Source organism: Stegodyphus dumicola, chromosome 10 (assembly GCF_044657685.1).
Source record: "Stegodyphus dumicola isolate Sdum_Otavi_A_Nest chromosome 10, ASM4465768v1".
Taxonomy (NCBI): Eukaryota; Metazoa; Arthropoda; class Arachnida; order Araneae; family Eresidae; genus Stegodyphus; species Stegodyphus dumicola.
In genome coordinates, this window is record NC_140777.1 from 86,842,270 (window position 1) to 86,863,668 (window position 21,399).

The 21,399-nt window shown below is 35.1% G+C and overlaps 1 protein-coding gene across 2 annotated transcripts in view; it reads left to right on the plus strand.

The window, feature by feature from the left end:
- Positions 1–21,399, plus strand: part of LOC118195614 (adhesion G protein-coupled receptor L1-like) — a 211,595-nt gene that overhangs the window by 113,360 nt on the left and 76,836 nt on the right. Inside the window, exons 4-6 of one of the 2 annotated variants that reach the window (XM_035366950.2) lie at positions 1,852–2,064; positions 6,969–7,075; positions 9,542–9,787. In XM_035366950.2, the coding sequence (XP_035222841.2) occupies positions 1,852–2,064; positions 6,969–7,075; positions 9,542–9,787 (566 nt within the window). Of the gene's footprint in view, positions 1–1,851; positions 2,065–6,968; positions 7,076–9,541; positions 9,788–21,399 lie in introns of those variants that run through there. The other variant, XM_085825215.1, reaches the window with a different exon arrangement.

Here is a 21,399-nt window from a genome sequence, read left to right on the forward strand (position 1 = left end):
ATCGTTATGAAGGTTCAATTTTCGTGCTGAAGATTTCAAATTTTGATTTAAAATGCCAATATACTTGTAATTATCCATTATACTGTCAATAAAAAGAAGATTACCAACTCCAGCGGACGACATACACCCCCATACCATGACTCCTCCTCCAGCATGTTTTACTGTTGGCACGAAGTTCTGTTTGCGAAATTCTTCCCAGGGTTTTCTCCACACCAAGATTCTACCGTCAGAATCAAATATATTTAATTTACTCTCATCAACAGATATAACTTTATTCCAGTAATCAGAATTCTTATTTATGTTGGATTTTGCGAAAGCCAGTCGGAGTTTTCTTTCGTTTCACTTACGAAGAATTTTTTCCTGGCTGCTCTACCGTGATATCCAATAGATGGAATTACTCTTCTATTAGTCTCAGGATTAACAATTACTCCATATAATTCTTGTAAATCAGCAGCAACTTTAGGAGCACTCATTCTTGGATTTTTTTTAATATTTCGAACAATAATTCGCTTTATTCCATTGGATAACTTTTGATGGTCGGCCAGGTCTTTTTTTATCCTGAATCATATGATTCTTTTTATATCGTTTAATGATATTGTAAACTGTTGAATGACTCGAGTTAACTGTTTCAGGAGTTTCTCTAATAGATTTTCCACGTTCAATATGCAAATTAATAACTAATTTCGAACTTCAGGCAAAGTTTCTTTTTTCTTTTCGTTTAGCATTCATGGCTGCACAGAGCTAAAAAAATACAAAAATTCCAAAACAAACTGGAGAGAAATACTGCAGACGATTTTATAAATTATTGCCAATTGCTTTTGAGTAAAAATAAAAAACCCCAAAAATATTTTTATTGTATTACGTAGTAGTATCTAATGGTGTCCCATCACTTATATGAGCCATTTTTTGCTCCGTTCTAAACAATTGTATTTTTATTAAATCAATATTTTAATATTTTGAGAAAATGTATGCTATGTAATAATTGTTACTAAATTTAAGTATGAAACACACACACAAAAAATTTTTACATGTTTTTTAATTTATTTTATTACAGTTTCCTTTTGTAAAGCACAAGTGTCTCATCACTTTTGTGAGACACTGTATAAATTCATTTGTTGCTAAACAGGAGAAGAAATGATTTCCTCTAAATCATAACCTTACTGTGAAGCTTTTCTATTTATATTAGGTTTTACTAAGTGAATAAATCATCGAATTATAAACTGGTTTTGTAGTTTTATGGGCAATATAATTTAACTAGACATAACGAGACACTACCAAAAACAATTCTTATTTTTACTTTTTTCTTACTCACAAACATACAGACATCGGAAGGATAATGCATATATGCTGTCTAGCTATAAGAATTCACTTGCAGAACTCTTTTATCAAATACGTATTTCAGACTTCGCACTCTATTAAGCACTTTAAGGCAACAGACGGTCATCTGCAGAAATATAGAAACGAAGATCAGAACATAGCGTGCGAATAGGTCTTAAGCATTTAAAATGGAGAAGCTAGTCCCCTTCTAGACATGTCTTAGACATTTTTCGAGAAATATTTACCGCATTTATAAATGTCTAAAACATTTCTCATGGAAAGTCTGTGGACGTTTTAAGCACTTAGATTTAATTATTGAATAAATCCTTGATGATATTTTGGCTTCATAAATCGTATTGACCCTGTAATTTAATTTATAATTAGGAAGTACTTAAAAAGTCCTTATAATTCTATTTCATCAATTTCCCTCGAAAAGTTATGCTTAAAAGTTTTTTGTATTCATGTTAAAGTTTTCTAAAAGTTATTTTTTTAAAATTCTTTCAAAAACCACTTCTCACGAATAATATTTTTCAGAACAGCCAAACACAACGACAACGACGATGCAGACTACTATGCTGATGACAACTGAATCCTCCTCTGTGGCCAACAATCTTACCTCTGTAAATTTGCTACCTACCACTACTCCAAATCCTTACACTTGCAAGAAAGTTCTGAGAAGAAGAATCATATGGCCGGAAACCGCAATCGGGGAAATTTCTGTTCAACCTTGTCCGGGAAGATCCGTAGGTTGGTCTCTTGCTAATTTCGAGAGCTTTGATATTCTTATGAACAAAAGCAGACTTTCAAATAAGATTTCGTGTTACAAATAAGGTATTTTGTACAGGTAGATGTTACGCAGTGCGTTAACACAAGTATACCTTACTTCGGTGTCATTTTATTGTGTTCCTCAATTACTGTGCATTTTTACAAAATAGAGCTATAATGCAGTCCTTTATAGATCCAGTCATTTATCGATATCGCAGTATATCGAAGTCTTTTATCGATTATATAAGGAAGAGTAGAAATATCTCTATATTTCAGATAATAAAAAATATTCAGATAGATATAAAAATAAGTACAGAGTCATATTCACTGAAGTTTGCCATATATTTTCCACTTAATGTACACATTACTGTTTTATGTTCTGATGATCATACTATGTAAATAGCGACTTTTGCTTTTTTAATCTTCTACTCAAATCATTAAAGGGACGCTGCATCGCATCTAGCTGTACATATGAAATTTTATATAGTATTTCAGATCTTTTGTGTTTCTAAGCTGTTTTCACAAGAATGGGAAAACAGTTTAGCTTTAAACTATCAGGAAATAATCATACATTGAGAGATTAAGGGGAACTCACCAATGAAACATCACCACCTCTAGAACCAAGCATGACCAGAAATATTTCACCCCTAACTAGCCTAGACACGTGTCCATCACGGGCCATTAAACCTTCTCGTTGGGACCATATTGCTGTTGTTGTGATCAGTGTTCAGTATGAGGTTTGAAAAACGCATGTGTGCGATGTTATCGTCATGGGATGATTTGTAGGCTCTTTATTTTTTACCACGATATTATCGACTACGATGCTTTTAACCGGTGAACCTGTGAAGTTTTTGAACCGCTTTATTTTTGTCTACAATATTTTTACCACGTTGTTTTAGAGCTGCGATGTTTTCTCTTTGCTTTCTTTTCTTCCACGATGTTTTGTACCGCCGCCTTTTCGCTTTGCGTTGTTTTCTCCGCGACGTTTGCGGCTGTAACCAGCGTTCTCATGAATGCTTGTCGAATTTTGTGGTGAGTGCACTGTTCATGTTTGCCCTGGTGACAAGTTTTAGTCCTGGTCGTGTACTGGAATGATTCACTTTATAATGTAGTTGTCTTGAAGCATGGAACACATCCGTGTTGTGGAAGGAAAAAGTATTGAAAACTTCGATGCGTTTGCAAAACATTCTTGAAGTGCTATTTCGCCTTGTAAGTGGAATGTTGAGTTGTCCACTAAGGATGTAGCAGTACAATTTAGTGTCCTTGTACCGAGTCTACTACTTGAGAATAACTAAACTTGAGAATGTTTGGTGTTTTATATTTACAGTATTAAAATATAGAGCTGCCTAACTTTTTATCGGACTAAAATGCATTTTTATACTATAAATAATCATTTGAAAATAAAAAGGACGGAAATTTAAAAATCACAGCCAAATGCGTCAGTCGAAAATTAGAATTCACTGTAAAGGAGGGCGGGAAAAAATGATCATGTTTACCCACATGATCATTTTTTTAATACGAGCTACTTTTACTTAGAAAATCTTACAGGTTGGTATATTTTCCCATCTTCGAATGCTCCTAATGCATTTTGTCAGAATCAAATAAACTTCTTCAGTCTGCATGTAAATATTCGTCTTAAAGCAAGTAACTATTAAAAGTTTTAATATAATAAATTACCTCTTTATTTACAGTTTTATTCTCTTTTCCAATGTTTTTTAGTGCAGTGATAAGTAGATAAAATGTTTTTCTGTTTTCTGTCCTTACACTAGTACTACTTGCAATGAACAAAGAAAGTGTTTGGTTAATTGAGTTGCTTAATTATTAGTTATCTGTCAGTTAGCTGGTTGGACTGTTAACTGCTTAGTTATACACTGACAACCAATAAGTATTTGGACACCTATGCAGATGACGATATCTGAGGTCCTAAAGTACGTCACGGACTCCGCCGGTATATATATCGTGTAGGAAACAGCATCGGCTTTAGTCGCATGCAAGATGCCTCGCAGTTCGGAGCTCTCTGATTTCGAGAAAGGTATAATTATCGGGTATCACAAATGTGGCCGATCCTTAAGGGACATATCTAGCGCTCTGAAGTACCCAAAATCTACAGTGGCCTATGTGATTAAGAAGTGGAAGGTGAGCAGTGATTGTCGGAATGTGCCCCGAGTCGGCAGACCAACGAAACTGGGAGATAGAGACCGACGAGTGCTGTCCAGAGAAATTCGGATGAACCGCACCCAACCGATGGCCCTCATCCGCGAGGAGTTTCAACAGGTATCCGGGAGTATTGTTTCAAAGAATAGCATCCGTAAGGAAGAACATCTGCTTGGTGTTCATGGTCGTGCTGCTGCCCATAAGTCTTTGATCACAAAGCCCAACCGCGCTGCTTGGTTAATGTGGTGCAAAGCACATCGAAATAGAACCGTAGTCAGTGGAAACGGGTTCTTTGGAGTGACGAATCAAGGTTCACCCTTTACCGTTCGGATCTGGGTCTGGCGTCTACCTGGAGAACGTCTCCTGCAATGCATTGTGCCAACAGTCAAGTTCGGCGGAGGTGGAATTATGGTCTGGGGATGTTTCTCCTGGTATGGGCTGGGACCCTTGGTCCCCATTCATGGTAAGCTCAACTCCGATGCCTACTGCACTATTTTGGATGACAATGCACTATTTTGGATGACAATGTGCTTCCTACGTTGTGGCAGTTTTACGGGTTGGACCCCTGTTAGTTTCAGGACGACAATGCCAGTTGCCATGTTTCGACGTTAACCAAGACTTGGTATGGTGCCAATGGAGTTCATCGAATGGACTGGCTTGCCCAGAGTCCAGACCTGAACCCTATCGAGAACCTCTGGGAGGAGTTGCATCGCCGAATTCAGGGGTGCACTACCTATGCAAAATCGGTGAAGGAACTTCTATGTCTTCTCCAAGCCGAGTGGAAGAAAATACCACTAGCTGTCATACAAAGACTTGTGGGAAGTATGCCCCGGAGGGTCCACGCTGTAATTACCTCTCGTGGAGGCTCTACCAACTATTGATTTTGAATAAAGTTAGTTTGTCTTTTCTATCACAGGTGTCCCAATACTTATTGGATATCACAGTGTATTTTGGTTGCTAGTTTATCAGTTCATTGCATGAAAGCATTTTACGTTTATTTGTCTAAACCATACATGTCTAGCACCATTGCTTAAGGAAACTAACGCGTAAACATAAGCATGTTTAAAAACCTCCACGTAACTCAAAACTAACTAGAAGTATTTCGCAGTTTAGCAGTTCCATGCAGTCCCTGCTACCATTTGAACCATAAAGGAGCGCTTCAGATGTATTTTGTTTGCTAAAGTTTGCTTTTAATGTCTGACCAATCGGCTAAGCAAGCGACTTATCGTGAGATTTAATCTTGTCTGCTACGAAGTCGTAATTGGAAACATGCGGCTTGGAAGAAAACTGTGGTTGAATGAAATGCTGAATATCTTGTTCGTCGAAGGCCAAGCGGACAAACAGATCTTTCCTAAGTGTTCTTCAATGAAATAAGTGTAGGCACTTTCAAACCGGATTATTAACTTGCTCAGATTTTGACAGATCAAGGGAATTTTGGAACTTGCTTCGTTTCAATATTGTTACTAGTGTATTCGGTGCTTGCAGAAATGCTGTAGAAGATGTGAAACATATTTAATTGCATTGTAGGTTGCACGAGACTGCCAGAAGTGCATTTAAAGTGAGTTTAGGTTAGCTGTCTATTTGCCGGTCTCCTGTTTTTTATGATTTGGTTAGGAGTTCAAGCACTTTGCTGGCTTGCGCGACTTTGTGTTCCTTGAGCTTTTAGTATTATTACTTAATATGATCGGATTTTTATCTTTTATGTGTCATTGTATTACTTTGAGCATTGTCTGTGTATGATTACATTATATACTGATGTTTTGTACTGTTGATGTATTATTTTTCCTTTGTATCTCTACTATTTAAGTATTATTTCATTTTTATTCTTATTGTATTATCTTAAGTTGGCGTATTTTCTTTTATAGGGGTATTAACATCGGTTAATTATTCATGGTATATTTTAGTATTTTTATTATAATGGTATTTGTATTTAATGTTTTTTTCCTTTGCTCTCTCCAGGCCTCGATTTTATGTTTTTATTGTTGAATTTCTTGTATTGTCAGTTATTTACTTCCATCTGTACGCATCGTGGAATACTTCGTTGAACACGAGGAGCTTTGTATTTGTTTTCTTAATTAGAAAAATTGCATAATGCTGATTAATAGATTCTATTTAAAAATTTGACTAAGATCACAATACTAATTCAGAGGTCAAACAACAAAAATCAGCGTTATATTTTCAAAATTTTCAAAACCGCAACGGTTTTGCAGCTGAGGATGGTGGTTCGGCAAAACCATCGAAACCAGTCCTGTGAAAATGTTGAAAATATAACGCTGATTTTTGTTGTTTGACCTCTGAATTAGTATTTGTTCGCCGTGTTATTGTGTCTTAATTAAGATCACAATGTTTACAAATATACGTGAATATACGTGGGCTAACTAAACCACGAATAATAATCTGCTACACTTAGTTTAAGGCTCTGGAAGCAAATACTAGAAGAAAGGACTTACCGGACAAATTATTTTACAAACGTTATTAAATAAAATATGTTTGCCACTAATTTCATTGTGTATTACTGGTAGAATAGATATTCTCCAGATATGCATTTTTTGTTATGTTAGACATCACCATTACTTAAATTTCGATCGACCATTTTGCCTGAAATGTTTAGACATTCGATATCAATATCTTATTCTTTAAACATGAAGTTAGTTTTTATGCATCTCGAAATTGTATTTTTGTTTATAATTTCTCGAAAATGAAATTTTTCAAAAAGGATTTTTTCTTATTAGGAGAAGCTCGTTGGAAGTGCATTGGACAGTCTGTTGGAGAATGGGATCCTAGTGGTCCTGACATGAAAAAATGCCGTTCTTTGAAAATCCGGAATCTGAAGGAAAAAGTAAGTTTGATATCCAGAATCGGATGCTCATGTTAATTAAATGCCTAAATGTTTTTCTTTAACCCAGAAGGGCTATTAATTTCGTTTTTGCATTTTGCATTGGTTCACGATAAATGCCGGCTCACTTTTCAAACTCTTGCCACCAAATATTACAACCCTGTATTATATTTAAATAAATTAAATAATGAAGAATCTACATAAATGTATGTATGTTTCTCGCATTGTGATAAAGCAACGGTACCTAGAGCCATCCAATTTTGAATAACGTACATTTCCACCCGAATATGGACATCCGGAAGTCCGAATTTGTTTTATTATCTATTGTTATTTATTATTTTGTTAATTAATAATTTTGTTAATTAATTTAATTTATTATTTTGTAAAACTTTAACGAATTTTTTATTAACAAACTCAACGATTTCAAAGCGAGCAATAGCAACACGGTACGGGAAAAAAGAGCATTTTTATCTCCAGTCCGCGAGACTGTGTATTGGAAATTCTAAAGGTATACTCATTTTAAAATTATTTTGCGGTATTGCTTTTGAACTGAATATTATGGTTTAAGTTCGAAGAACATGATATTTAATAAATATAGGTAACACATAAAACGTCAAAAACGCCCTCTTGTAATGTAAAATCTGAAAGCTTTCAGATTTCAGATGGAAGGCAACCTTCTGTATGGAATTTTCCGGCCTTAGACCCTGACTGCCATACAGAAGGGCCTGAGTTCGAAACCCGGAGAAAACATGGACTTAAATTGTCTGCCCCTTCATAGAAGACAACGGTGGCCCACCGGTCAGGTGTTTCCGTAATAAAGTGACCACAGTTCCCAGACTTAGTACTGGCCTACACTTATTATGGCTGGTGCCTGTCATTGGATGAAAATTAGTGATTTCTCCATTTCTGTTCTATGGACGGTGAAAACTCACATTTGCATACAACGCATGGGTGTTTCATTCTATTGTTGGCAGCACAGTATCTTTGAGAGTAGGGATAAAAAGTAGAGTTTCCAAGTAATCAAAATTTGTCTACGCAGAGAGTGTTTATTGAAGGTTCATAAAGCTTTTGTTAAATGTTAAGCTTTTATCTGGTAACGAATGGTTTTGTGTATTACTTGTGTTAAAAATTTTGTTAATATTTTTTATAAATGTTCTTGAAATATATGCTTTCAATGACCACTGAGATTTTTGGAGTTTCTGGATCAGATTAACGATATACAGTATTCAACTGTTCAACAGCACTTTTCAACAAATCTAACGCATTCTATTTTAAAAGCAAAATTTTTAGCCTCTTTGCATAAACAGTTATTCCAGAACTGAAGTTTAAAAATTAGAAAGCAATTGAAATTACACCTGAGTTTACACGAAAAAATACCTTTTTATCGTACCTTAATACAAAGGTATTCTTACAGCAATTGCACCACAGCTAACGATGTGGATAAAAGTATTGAACTACTATAATACATCTCAAAAAGTATTTCATATTTAATTAATTAAGTTATACTTATGATTTACGTACAGAATTGATAAACAAAATTGATTTATTAATTTTTGTACTAATATTCCGGATATAGTGGTATAATATTTTCTGTTGCAAATATGGAACCGATAATTACTGTAGTAAAACCTACAAGTATTTCGATGGAATAAGAATGTAGTCCAGAATGAATACCCAAAACATATTTTGGATTAACAACGTAGTGCATTTAGGATTATGTCTTAGTGTATAAGCTTTCAGTTATGGAATACTGCCGCCCAGACGACTATACTAAGATGGCTCGCCATCTTAGTATAGTCGTCTGGGCTCGCCATCTTAGTGTATTAGCTTTCTGTTGTGCAATATTATCCTGATAAATAGTGGTGTGGTTTGATGCCGCTGAGGGTAGAATATATGTCGCTATGCTTGAGATTTGTGTTCCCCTACATCGAAAGTATGAAAGATTCAGGTAAGAATCTGAATCTTTCATACTAAATGAATTGCATTTCGCTGAATACTAATCTGCTCGAAAAACGGATGTAAGTTCTGAGACAAAACTTATTTATCTAATTACTGCAAAAAATCCAGAATGCAAAAATAAATAAATTAAATTAAATAAATATGATTTTAAGTTATTTATTGGAAGGAGTGAAACATATCGCAATGAAACTTGAAAGGTTATATGGGTTCAGGTATGAAGTTTTTCCCAGTACTCAAGTTACGTGATTTTTGTCAGTTATGTGATTCAACTGACAAAATAACCTCCATATTTCCTCTCAGTATCTTTCACGGCACCTCTTATTATTATTGAAACTGTATGTATATTCTTTTTGATATAATTCATTATTGCACTGCATATTACTATGTACCATTTATTGCAAAATAAATTAACAAAAAACCCAGTGATAATTTCGGCGCTTGCAAAAGATAAGTTGTGCTAAATAAACGACTTTTTTAAAGTGATAATTACTGATGATGATATTGTTTCAGTTTAATACATCTTCGGCATCAGAGATGATCATTTCTTTGAAAGAAGTTTTCGAAGAAGAACTTTTTGGAGAAGATCTTGTTGATGTAATAAGCATGATGACAAGAACACCAGATCGATTGTTTGATGAAACTGAATCTCATCCTCCTGATAAACGATGGACTACGACTAAAGAATCCATCGAGATGTCGACATCAATCTTTAGTCAGATTATTGAACTAAACACAACCTGGTACGATATAGCGGAGGTAAATATTTTGCAAATTACTACACTTGCTTGAGAATACTGATGTCGTTGAAAGCTAAAATCTAAATATTAACTAAACGATATGTTCTTAAATGATATTCCTTCTCATTTATCCTTATAACATTCACTTCTATTTTAGAATGTTTCGTTATTTATAACTAATCCTCCTTTAAGTCACATTACAGAATTATACTTTTATTAAAATTTGGAAATTTAAGAAAAATACTCTAATTTAACAAAGATTAAGCAGAAAAGATGCAATTTTGTACTTAAAGAACTTCTCAAAAGTATCCTCTGCTAAATAATGTCTTACGTAAGTAATTAATAAATTTTCCAATTTTATACGAAAATCCCAAACGAGTTAAACATCGTACATTTCAATAGTAATAAAGCAATAAGATGAACGCTAGTGTGGAATTAGTGAAAAATTTCTTATCATTCAACTAATTCCAGAAAGTAAATCACTGAACTGCAACTGTCGTATCAGAATCTGCACTATAGACATTTCATTTATGTTGCCTTATATCCTCGGCTACCATGTTATAAAAGTAAACAGTGATATTTTGCGCATGAGCAGTTATAAATTCTCTTTAAATTATCAAATTGTACATCTAATTTTCTTAAGATACTCATTGTTTTCATTACAAATTTCAATTTAATGTTTATCCTGAACATGCATCACATTTTCTGTAAGTTTAATTATAAGCAAAAAGCATAAAAATTTGGAATTTTTAAAAAGAAACCTTTATACATCGTTACGTTTCTACATACCTTTATACATCATTTATACGTAACTTTATATATCGAACGTGATATTTTCACCAAAACAAATAACAACATTTCACACAGCATGCAAAATATTTTGTGAAAGTTACAGTCATTTCCTAATGTTTATGATACAGAGTGATCAAAACTAATTTTTAATCATTGTTTTGTTGAACCCCTAAATTCTTCAATAAGTTTTCATTGAAAACCCCTAAATTCTTCAATAAATATTCATTGAAAACCCTTAAATTCTTCAATAAATTTTCATTGAAAACCCCTAAATTGTTTAATAAATTTTCATTGAAAAGGTAAGTATGCCATTTACAAGGACACTGTTACAGAACACTTTATCAAGGATTTCTCTAGAAATTCGTAAAAATATCTGAAATCTAAAATGTTCCGTGGCATTTGGCTTTATTATGTATTTTTGATATAAAGGAATTTCTGAATAATAGGAGTTTTTTTAAAAAATGCATGTGAATGAATGCCATACATGATTAAGAAAATAAATTGTAAGACCAATGAAGAGAAAGTCACGTATTTTCTCAAAACATTTTTAATTAACACCAATCCCTTTTAACCCTATTTTATTTTAGAGTATTATCTTGATGTTACACAGTAATTCGTCGTTAGATCGAAGATGGTAGCTGAGACGACTTAAATTTAAGTAAATATTTCCTTAGACGAAATTTGAAAGCATGAAAGGTTATACTGTACTGTTGATTTTCTTCAGAAAACAGAAATTAATTTTCAATTAATGAAAATTTTAAAATGAATATGATTAATTTTAATATGAATTGAATTAAAACTTATGTCAGTTGTGCATAATAAAAGATTGTTAATACTCAATAGTCTTATCTATTATTTATATTTAATTTACATCATATTTATAAAAGTTAAGATATTTTTGTGACGAGAAAATCTTTAAAGACTGAAAGAAATCTTACGCTGAAGTCTGAATCGAGATAAATCTATTAATATAGTCTGGAGCATTCCTGTAATTAGGCATTAATTTCTAAAATTTGAAATGCCAGATCCCTATGGAAAAAAATGGCTCTATGGAATAAAAATTTCCCCCATTTTGGTTTTTAACTTGTTCAAAGCTTTCTTAACCAGATGGATAGCGCCTATAAATATTCCTTTTCCTGAAGAGATAACATTTAGAAAAGGGGAAGAATTTGTTCCTCGGAAGCTCATGTTTTTCAGCGTATTTTGTTCTTTTGAAGGAAAGTAAGCCATATATTTAATAATAAGTTAATGCCAGCTTTATTGACTCTATAAGAAATATCGCATTAGTCATAGAATTTTCTATTCAAATTTGAAAAGAACTTTTTATTTATGAGTTATATAATAAAAGTACTGGCGTTCATCTTATTTGGAGCTCCAGTGCGCTTCACCTAGATTATTTCTAACAACGGATCATCTACGATGCAAGTAATAGCACGATAATTATTCCAGGTGAAGCCTGCATATAGGAAAATATTAAGCATCACATAGAATACTGATATCGCTAAAATTTCTAAGTATAAAAGCCGGAGTTGCATATAAGCATTCTATACCTCGCCACGCGCTTAGGGAAAACTCCGTGCTTGTGATTGGACATACTTTCCGATGACATCATTTTCTCTTGGCATATTGACGTTTAGGAGGGATTCTTACGGTTTTGTTTTTGTTGAATGACGCGCATGTATAACACGGAAATGTTAAAATTATCGTTTGTTTTCTTTTAATAATTATGCCAGACGAAACGATTTACTTGCAGCGTTCTGCAGATGGCTTCCTGTTTATGAAATAATGAAATTATAAAATCTTTAAAGATGCTGTTAATACCATACGCAAACTTAAGCGCTTAGATTATATAAATAGCAAGTTCTAGAATTTAGTACAAAAACCAACACACATTGGATTACCCGACGATTTTGAGCCTACTGTAAAGGTAAATTATTATTGTAAACTATTATGGTATGTAAATTATTATTGTAATTTTGTTGCGTTCGTTTCCTTTCACATTGCAAAAAATATGTCCTTTGAAACTGCATATGTTTTTCCATGTTAATGTCCAAGTCTTTCCCATTTCTAATATTCTGTTGCCTTCAATGAAGTAAAAAAGAGAATTCAGTATTGTCGCTAAATTTAATACACGTATATAAGGAAAGGAACTTCCTTTTCTGATAAGCGCTATTTTTACACATAAGTACGAAAGATATTACACATTAAAAATGAGCAATATTCATAAAGTAATATTATTCAATTTAAACAATACGCGTCTTCATTTATGTAATCCAAATATAGTAGTTTAACTTAAATAGAAATAACATTTTGACAACTTTTTGACATTAAAATAAATTTTGCTCTTTCTGATTGACTATAAATATAGTGAATTTACTGTTAAAATATAGTGAATTTAAAATATAGTGACTGGCAAAAATGTTGTTAACTCACAACATTTTTGCCATCTGCGAAAACTGACTTGTCTCATATTTTCGGAGATTGCATTTGCCGAAAATGGATATATAATGAACGTGAAATAATGAATTAATCACCACACACCTTTACTATGAACGGTTTTAAATTAAGAATAGAATACATTTATTAAATATCTCTGCATCTAATACTAATACACATTTACAGTAATACTTTTTGCCTCTGGGGGAAAAATTTCCTACAATTTTTAAGTTCACCACACTACAATGCCGTAAGGAGTGTAATCTCATGGCACCAAAAATACAGCGCACGTCATTAAAGTAATAACCTTTTCGATACTGCTATCAAATAAGCAAATGGTATGGAGGTATACTGTCGAGTCTAAGCAAAGGCTTCCTAAGCGTAGTCCCCCCGCGGGGTTCGACGTAGAGTACTCTGCGCAGTACTGGCTAGGATCTGTACCTAGGCAGTCTCGGCCACGGGGGTATAAAATTCCTGAACTTGACGGTTCCCGATGGTCCATGAAGTAAGTTCATACTTGCTTTTCATGGGCCGGGAGGTGTTAGTCCCCTCCACCAGGGTATTGGTAGCCAAATAGCAAACTGGACCATTGAGAGTCTGGTCACTGATGTCCTTGGTATTCCATGTAAAGCCTAAGGAGAGGGGATCCCGTGTAGTGCTGGCAGATAGCCTAAATCAACGGCCAGTCATCGTCCCTAAGTTGTCATTGCCCACCCCACCGTGGTCTCGGTCCAGCAGGGACGGTGGTCTTGACTGGTCCGTGTTTAGCGGTGGGCTAGCTGATCGTTGAGCGATCAGCGGAGGGAGTTCTAAATTTGTTGGTGTCTCGGGGATGTGAGACCCCGGGCCCAGCAGGAGTGTTCAAGTCATCTTTGGGAGACTCTTTCTGGTATTTATACCAATTCCCGGAATGTGATTGAGTTCACGACCCGCGGTATAAACCTAGTTAGTTAGTTCCTAAGCGTAGAGGAAATGATCTCATCGGAAGCCATACCCAATCCCGATGACGTATTTTTCCCTATGCACGTGGTGCTGTACAGAATGCTTATATGCAGCCGGGGTTCTAGTAGACTCCCCTCCGAATTTAATGTGTTCAAAGTATTTAATTGGTTTTTCTTTACTGATTGTTCGCATTCGTTACTTACACGAATCAAATCTGTCATTTCAAAAACAAGAAATATGCCTCCCTAGGCCCACCAGCGGTCAAGCGGTAAAAGCCGCTGAACACTTGTAATTCGGTCTGGGCTTCGAGCCCCGGCGAACGAGCTGACTGCATGGGTATTTTCGTGGTTTTCCCCATGTGCGACGTGGCTACGAGAGTTTCCCTTAAAAAATCCTCCACGGGACATCCTCTATTGCAGTGTAGTGCCTAACTACGAAGCGCGTAATAAGTAAATAAAAAAAATTCCCTCCCTACACTGTAGACTAAGTTCAATCGCTAACTCTGGATGCAAAAATTCGATAAGAACGTCGAACATAGAGTAGCTCACATTTGTTTTCGGATTTTTTAAAAAATTCATTTACATAGATCTTGTACTAAATATTGATAAACAAATTCCTCATGACTTCCTTCTACGAAGTAAAAAGGAAGTATTGCAATCGCGAAAAATTTCGGGTATCATATTTCATTGAAAATATCCATTTTGACCGCTATCGAATGCAGTTTAACAATGTTTTTGCGTGCCGTCTGTACGTAAGGACAGAATAAAGGATACTTTTGCTCCAAAACAATTTATAAAACTGATTAAAAATGGATTTTGAAGACATGCTGCTAAGCCTTTTTTTGGGGGCCATAGCAGCCATATTTGTTTACTTTTGAAACTTAGCAGAATAGTGGATTTGTTGCCAATCTAGCGAAATTAAGCTTCGCAACAACAAAGTAACGTCTTCTTTTATTATTGCGAATTAAATTATGATTAATCCACTCTGCAATTATCATTTGAGTTATTACATTATCCTTTATATTGACTCAGCATAGTGTCCATAACAAAGTAAGTCAGTTTCTATGCCTTCACTGTCTTTTTGCCGAATGAGACCAAAAGCAAATCAAGTTTGGTGCATGGAAAAATCTGTCTTCTTGCACACTGGCCGAATTGCCTGTTTTTTGCGTATAAACTGTAATTGTAACTGTAAAATTTTTTTTTATACATTTTTTTAACTGTATTTGGTATTTTATGTTTTTCTATATCTTTAAATTTTTAATGAAGATATTTTGTGTTTTTATTATTTTTGTATCTAAATTTTTAATGAAGATATTTGTGTTTTTATTATTTTTGCCTTGCCGCGAAGTGAGAACTGAATTAATTGAATGAGAAATATATCTCTAATGAAATTCGATTAAATAAGTGTTTCATATTAGCAGAAAATACTGTCGCCAGTCTTTTCGGACAGAGAAGAATGTTTACGAATAGCGCATGCACATTAGGTAAGCAGCGCTGAATCGTCTGCGAAAAACTGAATATTTTTTATTTGTTTAAGTTTGTGATGTAGCCGTTCCTCAATAGACACTAATGCCGGCTAGCTTTAAAAGGATTTATTAACAGAGCACACAGGAACGGTTACAAACAAAAGAAATATATATAAAAATGAAACATAAACGAAATGGAACATCAAACATTGAGAATAACATAACATAGTAAACTATCATCATGGCGGCTGGAGGTCGACTGACGTTTTTTCATATCGCCACGAGATGGCGTTTAAATAAAATAGTTCGGTTACAGTTCATGAGTTCATGGCGTGAATAAAATAGTTCAATTACACTTAAATAGGTCTGTTACAAGTTATATTATAGTATTTGAATATAACATGTGGCAATGGTTAGATAATTCTTCATATGATATATTTTTTTTTTTTTTCCTTTCTGAGTTATAAAATAAATGAGATGTGAAGAGAACCTAGCGCCAGACTATCGCTATGGTAAATAAATATAGTGAATTTTAAAAAGCACATTTATTCTGCTGTGGTTTATGCACTATCGACAAAAGGAGACTTAATTCAATTCGATAAGTTTAAATAAAATGCAAGAAAAAGTGAGTATAATTTAATATTCAGTAAAAAGAAGTCATGTGGTGTACACGTCAGATTTTTTTTCCTAGTATATTATTTAAGATTAATTAATATTAAGAATGGAGTAGAATAAGACGGTCTAAGACAACCAAGGGTAACTCAGTTGAAGAATATAATTTAGTACTGATTAGGTAAAATGTAATTAATTAATATTAGTAGCTATTTAGTAATTAGTAAGCCTAGATAAATGATCTGAGATCTTTATTTCTGGCAGCTGAAATCAAATTTTCGGTAAAATGCTATGTCAGATTCTACAAGCTGAGTATTCTAAATAAAGTTCTCCCAGCAGAGGAATAATAGAAGCTAAAGACGCAATGTTTCCTTCCAGCCTCTTGTTTTTTATGAAGCATTTTGAATGCCTAGGTGTTTACAAATGCGCTTCTTCCTGGTAATCTCTCTCCCTGAAGAGCTCGTAAAAACATGGATTTTTCTAATTTTACAGCCATGAATAATAAAAACGTTTTCCCTTGGTATTTTTAGCCAACTTCCTTTTAATCTGCTTGATGACAAATAAACGATAGGCCTTCTTCACATTGCTCCGTTTGTTTATGTTTTTTTAAAGAGTGTACCAAAATAGGAGATCAGAATAAGGACTGGAAGTTTTGAACTACCGGCGTAAGAGAATTTAGTTCATTCTTTAAAATCAAATGAAAGCTTAAAAGTTTTGATGCTCCGACATTAATTATGAATAGAATTTTGCTCACGAATCCTCAAATTTAATATCCACAGTTTCAGTTACTTGCGTTCTCTAAATTCAAAACTGTAGAAATAAAACAAAATACAAGCTGCAGAATATACCAGAAAAAAATCTGATATGAACACCGCATGACTTTCTTCTATGGCCTATTAAATTATACATATTGTTTGCAGGATTTCATTTAAACTTATTTCCTCGAATCTATTTCTCGTTCAATTAATTCAGTACTCCATTCGCAGCAAATCAAAATACATAAAAACTCAAAACATCATTAAAAATTGTAAAATACAAAAACCCTAAAACACCAGATACAGTTAAAACAGTTTTAAAAAATTTACAATTAAAATTAGAGTTTCTACTCAAAAACAAGCAATTCAGCCAGCAGGCAAGAAGGCAGATTTTTCGGTGCACAAAACTGAAAGTTTACTTTTGGTCCCACTCAGCAAAAAGACATTCATGGTGCAGAAACTCACTTAAGCCCGGCGTTGAGCGCGGCGCCCGGTGAACGATTCGTGTGGCCGGCTACGGTCCCTGGCGACCGGCAGTGAACTTTCCGTGTGGCTAGCATCGGTCTCTGGGGACAGGCACATGGAATTTTCGTTTGGCAGGCGTTGGTATTATTAAAGTTAAAAAATAAATATAGTCTCGATGAAATGTGATCAAATGTAGTTTTAATGAAATTTATTGAAACATTCTAAACAAAAATACGGCTTAGCTTTACACATATTATAATACGTAACAACCTTTTAGGTAACATTTTATTCTGAATCTGGATTAAGCCGATTTTGTTATCAAGATAACAGGCTGAACGGAAAGGACAGCAAATTTGGCGCCGGGCTCAACTTGTTAATTCACTACGCTACTGAGTTTCAGAATGTAAGGCGTAACTGGTCACTTAAACTTTTAAATTGTTGATAATTTACAACTATTGCATGCAGATTAACTAAAGGCATAAAAACCTTAATCGAAACATAAAAACCACATAGTTCAATCACTTTTAACCCTTTCCGGCACGCTATCTTTTAAAGTTGGAGTTTTGGTTAAAAAAAAAAAGGGTAGGCAGTCTAATTAGGCCTAGAGGAGTACACAAGTAAAATATTGTGAAGATAGCACTTATCGTTTTAATTCCGTGGGTGTGCCCACTCACACTGATTGAATGGAGCTTCGAGAAGAGTGCTGAAACGAGCATTGTTGTCAATGAACTGACCGATGAGATGCGAAAAAACAAAGAATACAGACTCTCTGTTGTCCTAGATTATCGGTGAGCCCTATCTGGGTACACCTAGGGTTCGCCGTTTGATTTTAGGCAAAATTTCAAGGTATTACGGGTACATTCTGCTAAATAAACTGGCAGGTGAACTAACTTTCCTTCGATTACGTTAATAATCTGGTGAATTTTTTGAATGGGGATTCTCACATTTTTTATGAGTTCATTTTTGATAAGTTCCATATTAGCTGTTTTAGGCAGCTTTTTAATGATAACTTTAATTGACTTTTCACTGGTTAATTTAAATGTGTGATATGGAAGTTCTAGTTTGTCCAGATAATCTGTGAGTATCCTATAGTGAGTAGAGTCATAAACTCTGATTGTAAGCATTGCGCCAGATAAGTTACCACGGAATTTTTCGATACTTAGAATCTCTTCTATGTCTTTCTTTAACTTGTCTCAGTCGCCTGCAACGTCCGCTAATACAATAGGAGGAATATGTCCTACAGTTTTGGTAGGGGCTATGAAGTCTCCTTGATCACTAGATGTGGAATCCATATTACCCTCGGGGTTGAGTTCCTGAAATTTATTTTTCTGGGCAGGTTCAGTTACTTCTGTATTTGATAACGTGTGGTGTTTGTGGATAATACGTAGTGTGGGGAAACCTTCTTTATCAGTAATAGTTTTCTTACGTTTATTTTCTCACTAGGTGATTTAGGGGTTTGATTTGTATCCATGCTGGAGATTTGAGAATCAGTAGTGACTTTGTCATTAGTTTGATTTTCAGCTAAGTACTCATTAAGAGCCATTATTTGATTTTGAATATCTCTAAGAAATTGTTGTTGTTCTTCCGTTTTACTGGGGAAATCTCGTAATGCAAGATATTCATCTTCAAGTAACTAGCATAAAATTTTGATGGTGTAAATTCAACTGAATTACTTATACACCGTTGCTCGATTTTTCTAAACGCCTCCTCTCTCTCCATGATAAGCAGTAAATCCGTACACCTAACCAGAAATGGCCTACGGTATAATGAAAAACATACTTATCATGTAAAAACGATTGAAGTTCAGCACTGGTAAAGCATATGCAATAATAGCTCGCATTAAAAGGCAATCCAAAGATAAGCAAAATATGGCTCCCTGAGACGAGGAGAAGATCTAGAAAAATCCTTGACTCATCCCTATGGGCTCAACGTCAGGAATGGCCTAGAGATAGAAAATGACGGGTACCCAAAATATTTAACGACACTAGGGAAAAACTGCACAGGCAGCTCTGTTTCGCATAGGCCAACCAATCAGAAGAAAGTTATTCTTCTCAATAGTTTATTTCCGCAAGTTCTTCTCTTAAATATCTGGGAGGAGCGTGCTTCTCTTGAAAAGTTTCTTATTGAGTTACGCGTCCGTAGGTCTAATAAGGTTTTTAAGCTCATCAATACTTTATTAAGTTCTTTCTAGTGAAAATTGATGCTATTTGTATTATTGAATTGGAGCTTAATAATATTATTTTTAATGCTATTGTAAGCATGATGATATTGTACGCCCAAAGGTATCTGTTGAGGCGAACTCCCTCCTATACTATGTTTACGTGCTTACACCAGCAATTATGTGACAGAGGGTCATTCCAAACTACCACACGTAATCGTGATCGAACAGCACGTAAGCCAGCCAACGTGGAACTGCGATTGGTCTGGTAGAGAGCACTCCCAATAGAAAAACAGGAAATATCGCGAATCGGGATTTCACACAACAGCGTGTGGAGGAATCTGAGTAGCAATGAAATGCATCCATGTCACTTACAGCGCGTCCAGTTATTCGCGCTTTTTCACGTTCGTATTTGCAGAAACGAGTTTCCAAGTCTTTGTGTTCACAGATGAGGTGTATTTCAGGAGAGAAGGTATTTTCAATACTCATAATAACCATGCGTGGGCGATGGCGAACTCACATGCGATACGTACTCGGGCTGCTCAAACACTTTTTATGGTAAACGTATTGGCCGGCATTCTAAAGGGTAGCTTCATCGGGCCATAGTTGTTGCCTGATTGCCTGAAAGGTGCAGTTTACTTGATATTCTTGAAACAAGAGTTACCAGAGTTATTAAACAACGCAAATACGTTTTCTTGTGGTACCAGCATTTTTGGGCCTTGTCCATTTCAACTTTTCTGTATGTTAGCATTTGAATACAACATTTCGGCAACGGTAAATCAGCCGAGGTGGTCCAATGAATTGGCCTTCCTTATCGCCAGACCTATCGTGTATAGGGGCATATGATGAGTATATGGGGCTTCTTCTGGGGATATATGATATCCCTTGTCTGCGAAATCCCCGTTGACAGCGCCGAGGACATGAATTGTTGCAGTTGCCTGGAAAATCCAAGACACTACTGGAACGTTTTAAATGTTCTTACATAAAAGTCAGGCACATGGAAAGTAATCTGCGTTAAATTATGTTTGGGCGCTAGGCTTTTTTTTAAAAATCATTTTATCATTTTTTAATCTTTTTTTTTTTTTTTTTTTTTAAGTTTGCTATGTGCAATAATTTAATGGGTTATATCTTTCCTCCATGCAGGACCAAGGATTTTACAAAAGCCCCATAAATATATGACAGTTGTGTCAGGATTATCACCCGCATGTAGACATTTAGCAAGTCCAGAAAATCCACGGCAGTTAATTTTTCAGGCAGAGTCCTCCTTTCTTTACTTTATCTAACACAAGTTTCTGTCTATTCTAACACCGATTCTTAACAGTCTGTTGTTTCTGCTAGGAAGATATCACACTGTGAGGCTAAGGCCAGGTCACTGGTCATCCTTGGTGGCGCTCACTCACTCACTCACCTTCTTTGATATCAGTTGTACTTCCCCTTTGTTACTTTAGGTTTTACGCCGGGTAATAAAAACTTTTCCCGCCTATTTTGCTTCCTTTCGTTTCCTTGTGCTTTATACCTAAATAATGCGAAATGAAGCTTCGAAACAAGCACGCTCGAAACACCCTGCGCTTATTCCCTACCCTCTACCGCGTCAGGAAGGCGTTTCCGACCCAGCATTTCTCAGGTCCCAATCACATTATGTTTCGGCTACGCGGGACTTGACGTCGAAAGGGACAATTCTTAAAAACCCTCATAATTCCAGGAAACCCACGTAGGTAGGTTACCATTCTCCCTTACTACAAAAATTTGAACGCCAAACAGTAATCTATCATCGCTCAAATTGGGATCACGTGATCCTTCAGAAGCCGAACTTTCGTCTGATTGGTTGTCTCGACCCGAGACATTTTCGGTGAGGTTTGAAAAAATCCCGCGTAGCCGCAACATTGCTTCCGTAGTTAGGCGGAACTTCGCTTCCAGCGCGGCTCTTTTTTTCTAGAAGTCCTCCCATTTAAAACAGTGCTACCAGAATCTCGTGTCTCAGAAAAGTCCCGTCTAGCAGGGACTGT